The 10,177-nt window shown below is 43.4% G+C and overlaps 1 protein-coding gene and 1 long non-coding RNA gene across 3 annotated transcripts; both read right to left on the bottom strand.

Annotated features, from left to right (window-relative positions):
- Positions 1-130: 130 nt before the first annotated feature.
- Positions 131-1,845, bottom strand: gadd45gip1 (growth arrest and DNA-damage-inducible, gamma interacting protein 1). Its single transcript, XM_012825719.3, has 2 exons — positions 1,416-1,845; positions 131-570 (listed from the first exon to the last, which is right to left on the bottom strand). The coding sequence occupies exons 1-2, from the start codon at positions 1,808-1,810 to the stop codon at positions 270-272; spliced, it is 696 nt and encodes a 231-aa protein (XP_012681173.1). The 5' UTR covers positions 1,811-1,845; the 3' UTR covers positions 131-269.
- A 1,263-nt stretch (positions 1,846-3,108) lies between these two features.
- Positions 3,109-9,963, bottom strand: LOC116221475. 2 transcript variants are annotated; one of them, XR_004164135.2, is made up of 4 exons: positions 9,792-9,963; positions 7,892-7,978; positions 7,032-7,188; positions 3,109-5,250 (listed from the first exon to the last, which is right to left on the bottom strand). It is a non-coding gene; the product is annotated as an uncharacterized LOC116221475 (long non-coding RNA). The 2 variants fall into 2 exon arrangements; XR_006152483.1 differs by having other exon boundaries at positions 7,032-7,978.
- Positions 9,964-10,177: the final 214 nt, after the last annotated feature.

Raw genomic sequence — 10,177 nt, forward strand, 5'->3', positions numbered from 1 at the left:
TTTGAAGTATTCCTGCCCTACGTGTGCACATTCCAATGTGTGTTCCACTCTCCTCTTTTAAGAAAACCTTTAGGCTAATTGTATATTAAATTATAATCTAAATCCTTATGTAATAAAAGCATACATTTTATATTGTGTACGATAATTTATTGGAAAAAAAATACACAGTTATACCATGCTTTCCATTCAGCTGAACTGGTAAAACAATGGTTAATGTCCAAACATACAAGACTCTTATGTACAACCATCTGCATGCCTTAGGCTCAGCATTAGGAGTCTGCTGGCCCAGATGCAGTGGCACCCTCAGCCTGGCCACCCTCCTCCTCCCGCTTTCTCCGTTTCAGGAGCTTCTTCTTTTTCTTCTCTTCCTTCTCAATCTCTTTGATCATATCCTGGAACTTGGGGCTACGTGGGTCCATGGCATAGCCGAAACGCTCCCTGGCTTCAGCCAGCAGCCGATCCCGCTTAGCCTTTTCGTCCTTCTGCTTTACCCTGGCCTCCCGTTTCTCACGACGCCAGGTAGCCACCATTTGTGGCATCTTGGCCATGTTTGCAGCGATCAGTTTCTCTCTGAGGGACAGACAAGAAAAGGTCAGGTAAATATGGAAAGAACATCAGAGTGAAAATGGCATTATTATTCACTAAGAAAACAAACTAGCCTCAACCAATAAACTACCTTTAATACAATCTATAAACGTTTAATCTGATTAAGATGTTGTGTCTCTGATCAAATCAGACTGTTCTCTCCCTTGTACGTCGCTTTGGACAAAAGCGTCTGCTAAATGACTAAATGTAAAATCACATTTTCTGGCAGTGGTTGGTATTTAAGACCTTTGGTCTAAATGTGCCTCTGCCTACTTAAATTATAATATCTGGCAGACCCCATCTATTAGGGTCACATTGCCGTAGACTGCTTGGCCTGCCAATCAATGCAGCCAGAGAGTTGGCTGTAATCAATGTAATATATTCTGACATTGTCACGCAGATGACGCAGTGTTGGTATTTTCAGAGCTTAATGCAACAACTTCTTGGTACAGTTACATCCGGGCTTCCAATTAACGCTTTCAAGTAAGTCTGCTTTGCCAAAGGCCAAACGATCTTAAATCTTCCATTTTGGTATGTTTTGAAATACGTGTATGCAATTGATTCAGCACAATTTAGAAGTCTATGCAGGTTTCCTACTGCTGTTTCCTCTGGTAACATACGCAAGATGTCTACTTAACTGACCATGGGCTCTACTACACTGGACTCTGCTGATATTTAACAATTTGACATATTCGGTGACCACGCAAAACCAGTGCAATGTGTCACATCCAGGCGGTACCGTTGTTTACGAGGCCGTAAACCTTGTTGCTGCCACTTCATTGGAGAACCAGGCTAGCCAGCTAGCACAATTGCTACATAAGTTACTGTACCTTGCCCGACGTTTATCTGCCAGTTCCTTGTCCTTGATTGTGATATTCTGCACCATTTGTTCAAGGGACGGCTGCCATTCTTTTTCCTCTGTTATAATTTCGTCAAGTTGTGAGTGGCTTGGCCAAAGCTTTGCAGGGTCGATACCAGAGGCTGCGCCGTACCGTCCAAAGAGCTTGCGGTCATATTTAGCTGTCTTTTGCCACACGGGCGTTCTTTCGCTTTGTTTATCGGGAATATACGGTTCCTTTACATTTACCTTTGAAAGCTTTGCATGGTAGCTAACGATCTGTTGTAGGACACCACAAGAAGAAATCCTCGGAGCAAATGTATTTAAAGAAAAAGATATTGCATCTACAAGTAATGCCGTCCTTTTGCTGAGTACGGAGGCAGCCATCTTTTCTGTCAGGACCCCACTCTGAGTGATGTCATGGGGAGTTACATATGTAGCTGGCAACTCTCATGCCTAGCTACAATTATTAAGAGTAGCCAAATATTGCCACTTGACAATGAATAACCGAAAATTAATAATTCAGCTTTTGGTTTCTGTGGTTTTATATTGCTTTAAATATTCAGTAACAGTACTTCTCTGTTTGTGTATTTTGTTGCTGAATTTTAACTTGGATTAATGATTTAATGTAGGCCTGGGCTATAGGCCAATATGCACATTTACAAGTGAAAGGCCTGCTGTGGGCAGGCAAATGATAAAGGAGTAGGTAGGTGTTACGGTTGCATAACTGTACCATAGACTGAACATATGGAAACCTGACATTAGGCTTGTGTTCATACGCGTGATTTGAAACATGGTCTGACCTTTTTGTCATTTTTGCTATTACGAGTCGTTATTTATCCTGATTAAATTGATTTTCATCACTCCTCACAATTCTTTACAGAACAGACTGACAGCTCTGTCACTGTGGCCAGATTGGCTGGTAGAATTGACCACAGATCTTTGGTGGATTTAGACTGTCTTGAATCTCTCTGTCTCTTCATGTCATCCCAAATCACACTGGTTTCTGCCAGTTCTGAGCTGGTGGCCTTTATTTTTTTTAATCTGCAATGTGGTCTGTTACTCTGTTACTTTCTTTCTTTAACAGCATATACATACTGTAACTCACTTGAATACTCCATTGTTTTTAGAAAGAATGTTTGAAAATATAAAATATGATACTTCCCAGTGGTACACTAAGGCTATTAAGGATGGAAAGTAACTGTCAGACAAATGTTTTGTGAAACACCCGAAGTGCCTAAAACCTTTGCACAGTACTGTGTGTGAGAAAAGGGTTAGTAGGTGGAAGATCATCTTAAAAAAAACTTCCAAGCATTTAAAATATTAATTTGATTATCAATGTTTGGCTGTGTCATTGTCTTACTGGATAGGTGCATGGGTTTAATAAAACTCCAGTGACCAAGGTGATGGGACCTCAGTCCTCCATGCCAAGGTGGCACTGGTTGTTGGTAGATGAGGCCCAACACAAGTACCAACTCTTTAACACCTCCTTTCAGCCATTGTATTGCTTTTTATGTGGCTTGAGGGTGGGAAAGGAGGGGGGCAATTAATTTAAAAACATACATACAATTTGGGAGGGAAAAAAGACCTCTTTGTTTTAATTTCTCTTTTCCTTCCTCTTTCATCAGACCCCCCCCCCCCCCCCTTCTAACCAACTCCTCTTTTATTTTTAATTTTCTCTTCCAGAAGGAGAGATGGAAACAAATGGAGTGGAGGTTTGGGTTGGGGTGGGGGAAGGGGGGGTTGTGCTCTTGAGTGCAGTACTTAGTGAGACAGATGCCACAGCTTTTGTGTGGCACAGAGCGTGCAAAGCCCTCCGTCGTCATTAAAGATGTATGGTTCCCATGGCAGGGGGAGGAGAGGGGCAAGGGCGGGGGTGGGCATGACATGGGCTTCATTTGGGCATGTTTGGTGCCAAGCAGAGAGCTTTAGGGATCAACTCAACGTCACTCGCTGGCAAATAGGCCTCGTTAGCGCTCCAAATCCGAAGGATGAGGAATGCACAGGTTTATCCATGCTGAGTGGGTGGGACAAACGTAGCAGATAATTCATTAAATAAAAAAGACAAGAAATTGATGTGAGGAGTGGTTGAATGCACTTGTGTGAATATATTTGAATGATATAAAAAAAACATGCTTGTGTTTGTGTCTACCTCCCCGGTTAACATGTTTCTGTGATAACCTGGTCAAAAGAGTAGTGTATATCTGTGAACCGAGCTAGCCCTCCAGTGTTGACATAAATGACTGGTTTGACAACCCTCTCGTTCCGCTCGTATCAGCTGTGACGGAGTTTTGGGATCGAGGTCACCATGGCCGTGTCCCTCCTCAACGCTGATTCTCAGGAGTTCAGATGTGTGGGAAATCTTTTGGCACACAATGGGCCCTCACAGGGGGGTGGAGGAGCTGATGGGTAGTTGGGCTGTGCTGGTGCGCTGTGCATGGCGCCCTATGGAGAGGAGGAGAGCTGGGATTATCTGGGTTGTGCACTGTGGGCTAACCCCATTGAGCGTACCCAGTGAGCCTATCCATATGGCCGTGTGATCAAATATTTAAATGCCTCCACATTTTCTATTAGTTCATGCAAAATTAACCGAGATGTTTGCAAAATGTATGTCCACCCTTCACATTTCTCAAATTTCTCAGTTCCGTCTGCTGTCTGTCTATGTGCATTGCCACATTGGCATGTCCATAAACATAATGTTGTCATCAATGTCTGAATTATTAATTTCTTTGCTATTTCAACTCGTTATGTCAGCCCTCTCTCTTTTCATTCTGATTAATAGATGGACAGAAAAGCATGATGCGCGCACACACACACACACACAAACACACACACACACACACACACACACACACACAGCGAGAGAACGAGAGAGAGAGAGACGCTAAAACATTTGGCAGCATTTAAAAAGCACAGTCAGCATTTGCATGGAGCCAAACCACGTTACTGTAAACAAAAGAATATAGTTTTCCCAAGTCATAGATAAACAATGGAATGCATTCCTCTGGATTTGGCACCATACAAGGATTTGGCGGCAAAGCCCCTTCTATTTGCAGAGAGAAAGAAGAACAAGGACAAAGTCAAATGAAATAGCACCGTACATTGGTGCTAAAAATAGCGGTTTTCCTGTATGGGTTGACTTAAAACTATAAAATAGTAGAATTCCTTGTAATACGTGTGTTGGCCCAGCTGTTTATGCTATTGATTTTTCTGCTGTTGAAATGATTTTACATCCTGTCCTTGTGCATGAACAAGACTCTGTACATGCAGAGGGCTCCAATTACCCATTCATGAGGATTATTTAATTATGGAGAGGGAGAAAGCTAATTAATGTCAGGCATAAACACACGAGTATTGAACTGGAAGCTGGGAGTTGCCGACCAAATGTTCATATGTCTGTACTAGACAACTCTCGCACAGGGAAAAGCCTCAGAGGTGGACCCGGTCAGGCCAATGGGGATGGCCAGACGGCACCTGGAAGTGGCTCCGTGCAGAGACCCTGCCGTTGATCCGAGGTAAAGATTCCTCCTTGTTTGCTGTGCTCCCCTGCAGGAGTACAAATACATCGCCAACCCAGCCCATCACATCAAACCGAATCCAACTAATGTTCAGATTGGAAGGGGGCCCAATTCTGGAACACAGACGTAAGCATGGTTTGGAAAGGGAGGAGGAGGAGGAGGGAGGTGTTCAGCGGGGAGCCACAGAGAGCTTTACCATAATGGATGTACCACATGGAGCTCCAGTTAGTGCCGGGGTGCAGAGGCTCTGTAGGACACTGAGGCAATCAGCTTGCCTCCGTTCCAGCGAAGCTGTGGCTAAGAGGGAAACTGAAATAGAGAGAGGGAGAGAGAGAGAGAGAGATTTAAAACGATTTGGGCATTAAAACATTCATTAGGACTGATCTGATTTGAGGGGTATGTATGAGTGACCCGTGGGAGGGACCTTTATTTCGGCTCGCTTGGTGGAAAAGATGCGCTTAATGTGGCCCAGGGGCCTTCAAGCCACCAGGCTTGGGCTCTAATGGCCCTTGCAGTTACTTACTTTAAAACTGCGGTCATGTTTTGAGCTGTTGTTCGAGCTGCTCCAACAGGACTTAGTGCAGTGGTGCTGAGCCAAGTTGCATCAGACACAGCATGCACTTCCGTGAAAGTAAAGGGGTTGAGGTCATAGGAGACTAGAATGAGAGGGCTTTTAGTTAGCTGAGGTGGGTTTAATTCATGGATAATTTGCCTAACCCCAGATGTTAAGAAGCATACTAGCTCGCTTAAAGCGTCTTAAAGCATTCACGCATATTTAAATGGTCTTTATTAGGTTATGTGGGTCTACAAGGAAAACGAGATGTGTGGAGAGCTTCTGTTTACACCAAGGAATTAACTAAATGATCACATTGTGCTTTCATTTTTGACAGGCTAGATATCTTTGTTGGTATCTAAGTTTTATTGTAACTTCCTCTCTTCCACTCTCCCACTATGGCTTCAACATGAGATTTATTTTCCATACTCAAACTAAAAACAGCCCTCCATTTCAGTCCCTACAACACTAGCTCTCACCTAACACGCTAGAAATCTATTGCCAGTGCTTAACACAATGATGGATACTTCCATGAGGGGCGAGGGAGCCCCAGGGCTCTCGTGGCCACTAATTTAAGGACAGATTTATCAAATGCTGAGGCCGCACCAGGGCTCTCTGGTTTGATTGGGTGCTGGGGTTTCCATAAAGATGAATGGCCTAATTAGGAGCCTCCGCATCCGAGCCGTCTTCTGCTGAGCAGGGCCTCTCTCCGAGCCTGTGGAACTCATCCATCAGGCAAGACGTGGAGTCCAAAAACGCATGCGCCATATTTCTCTGAAACATATCGTTTCACAAGTCCTGTCTTTGAGTCTGAGTGTAAAAAAAAAAAAAGGAAAAGAAGAAAAGCAGTATAATTTCTCCTCTCGTAAAATGTCCCTCTAATGAAGCCATGGGCTGGCTGCTTTACCCGCCATGTTAATAAATGATTGGATATTGCGGCAGCCACCCACGCTACCGCTCGCTAGTGCTGCTCTTAATCAGCGTGTGTTATTTATGCTACAGGGAATCTGGCTCGTCGCTTCATCCAATGAGAGGTGCTGCTGCTGCCCCCCTACAAACAACCCTGGTGCCAAAGGCCTAAATAGAGTTAATGGTCAATAAATGAAATAAAATGTCGCGGCTGTCTGGGTGTCTGCTGCTTACCGGAGCTCTGAAAATATACATCCATTGCATACACCGTACAGGGTAGCAGCCCTGGGGTCTGCAATGACAATATTAAAGCCATCGAGCAGGCTTATTGTTAGATCACATGGCTGGTATTGCATCAATAGTCAGGGTATAAAGATATATATTTATCCTGACAGAGCATCAAAATGGCAGATTTCTAACAATTTTCCTACTATTCTGATTTGTTAGAGAAGGGCTGCAGGCAGGCAGACAGACACACACACACACACATACAGTATACACACACACACACTCATGCAAACACATGTGCGTACAACACTACTACCTAGAGCTCAATGATCCATAGGTGCTGAGTCATCCTACACACACACACACACACACACACACATAAACACACATAAAAACAAACCAACAACAGTGCCCGCCACACCATGCCACACCCTGTCGGGGTATTGTGTAGATAGACGGGGAGCTGAAGAGGGGGTGCAGGTGGCACAAAGCTGGCGCAGAAGGCCTGCCATCTCTCCCTGAGCCGCGCCAGCACCATCTGTCATCCATGCGAACATCTGCAAACCCAAGGTGCCCTTGTCACCCAGTGTTACGCCAGCACGTTTGGTGTTTCCATTAGAGGCCTATCCCAATATTTAATTTATTTATTTTATTTTTTTCTATATTCAAAACAGACAATGGACGGCTAATAGCAGCCCTAGATTTAGCTGGTTAACAGACATTTCATCAATACAAATGCACATATCAATGAGGGGTAAAAGTGAGAGAGACTGACAAACAGACCACAGACTGACAGAATGAGCTTGATCCCTAAAAAGAGAAAGAGAGAGAGAGAGAGAGAAAGAGAGAGAGAGAGAGAGAGAGAAAGAGAGGTCTCCTGGATTGCTGCTCAGCAAATTCTCCCTTTGCACCCCAACTGTGAGCATGTAAGATCAAGTATGTAGCCAGACATCCGGACATTTGTTGAAAATTCACATAAAACATTATGTTTCATTTTTATACTTTCCAAATGCAATCCCCCACAAATACGTTTTTATTCAACCCCATGAAAATATTCCTGTATTTTAGATTACCTGAAATAATTTGTTTTCAATAGTAGGCTACTCATATATTCAGTTCAAATTCAAATTAGGTGATTACAACGATTGTAAGTGCTACTAAATTTCAACATGTGGAAACACTCACAGAGACATGCATTAGCGTATAAAAGTTGTTGGTTATGAAAAAGATCTCGCCCACACACAAATGAGTGCAACATACTTCCTCCTTACTGGATAGGCCGACACATTGCAGAACAATTCAAGAGCGGCCAAGTTTATCCACCGGTTGCCATGTAGTAATAGCCTACTGTAAAAGAAACACAAGAAAGCGTTTTCAGTTCACAGGACAAAGTCAGCAAAAGAGCCCCCCCCCCCCCACCCACCCAACTCTCTCTCTGTAACTCTGACTCTCGCAAACACACACACACACACACACACACACACACACACACACATATATACACGAACTAACATTTGTTACCTGTCTTGTTTGTTTCTGTTCGGTCTTTTAAAATTCACCTTTGGCCTAATGAGCATAATTAGCCACGAGTCGATACCAAGAGACTGTGATGAACAGGCCTACTAAACGACGCGACGTGATTAACTGGAGGAATCAGAGATTGTTGTTGTATGTATTTGTTGGATTACATGTTTAACAGTACTTTAAATTGTTCAAAACTAAAAAAATTACACTGCTGAATATATTCCGTTTAACTGAAGCATTAGGTGGTTCTGCTCTAGACGGTGCATGGGTGCAATTGCACCAAAAGTATATGGAACATACATTTAGAGCCTGTCTCGTTTCCTGTGTTTGGATTACAGTCCCATGACTGCACAAAAAAGCTACACCATGGCTCGTTTTTTTCCATAGTTTATTGAGAAGCCTTCCTTTGCCAGAAGATCCAAACGCCTAAAGTTCATCTTAGGACAGTCAAAAGCAGACGGCGCACTCAACTTCCACTGATCTATCCTCGCAACCATCGGCTGTATATGTATACACAATCTATATATTCAGTCATTGGTCGAAACAGTTTAGAATATATTCTGTAATCTGTCGTCTGAGCTGAAATTTACCTCCACATTAATTAGTTTGGAATCATGCATGTGTGCAAACTGGCGGTCAAGTAGTCTATAAATTCTGATTCGTTGTTGGATAGGTTTAATGTCTCATTGTCAATTCGTTTAATTTCTTGAAGCATTTTCTTCTCTTTTATCGCCCTTCAGCCAGGTGCCATTTGAAGCATGTGTTTGGACCGGGAAGAAGATGTGATTGGTGGGGAGAGAACAGGAGAGACTTTGGACCGCGCAGGATTGGGGGTGCAGTATACGCGCGCAAGAGGAGGGGGAGCCTCGGTGAAACTCAAAGCAGATGGTAGTGCTGGCACCTGTTTTCCCCTAAAATCTGTTTGGAGCTGTTCTCCACATGTATAAAACAGCCAATCCCTTGTTGTGCCAAAGTGAAGAGAAAGAGAGAAAAACACATTTAAAAAAATCTCAGGTTAACCCTTCGTCACCTCGCCTACCCCTCTTCCGTCCCTTACAATAATGGGTGTCCCGAAAGTGGACAAGAATATACAAAACAAGTCTTTCAGGCTCCCTCTTGCACCTGCATTTCCTTTCTGAGTAATGCAAACAGTGCAGAGCATTCATGCGATGTACTTGCGCGTTGATAGTCTGTCGAGTTGGCCTCTTAACGTCCTTCTCCGAGTATATGAGCGTCGGCTGCGAGTCGTAGAAAATGAGACCACTTCACATTGTCGAGAGATTCCTATGTTAATCTGTTTACTGATTATCACAGTAATGTGTTTTATAGTTTTATCTGTCCCTGTATAGACATTTGATATAAACTTTAAAGTTTTCCTTGAGCATTTAATATTACTTTGCGGGTAAAAAAACAAGGAACAACAGATTCACACAGTTTCTCACGTATACACTTTTGCGTGGGTCCCTCTGGACTTGCGAAGGCCTACTGGTGATTAATTCCATTTTTGGGCTCTTAATCTTTAGAAGTTTGATTGTCCTTTGTATACATTTCCTAGGCTATACAGCTACTTTAAATTATAGTCCACTCGATTTTTTTCAGCATCGGTAAATTCATATTAATTATTGGTTAAACTCACGAACGTGTCTATGAAGCAGGAACAGGCCTATGATGAACAAGAGGATATCGAGTGGACAGTTCAATTCAGCAATGTAGCCAACAGAGGACGTCAGAGCACTCCTTTTTGTGCGGCCCCGTGAGTGTGAGGCGCGTCGTGAAGTGTCGTAAGGTTGAAGCGACGTGCTCTGCTGGATCACACTATCTCAAATAAAAAGACCAAGAGCGCACCTGTTAAGAAGTTGTGCTGCTTTAGCATCACACCCAGCAAGTAGTTCCAAACTTAAGTCGCGGTGCTTCACCGTTTACCTCGCAATCTGTAAGCGAACCACAAATTGCTTCCACATTTTTCCACACGTAGTAACCCGATGTTTGGGGGCTATTTGGATCCGGGACAATCGCAAATAA

This window comes from Clupea harengus, chromosome 1 (assembly GCF_900700415.2).
Source record: "Clupea harengus chromosome 1, Ch_v2.0.2, whole genome shotgun sequence".
NCBI classification, from domain to species: Eukaryota; Metazoa; Chordata; class Actinopteri; order Clupeiformes; family Clupeidae; genus Clupea; species Clupea harengus.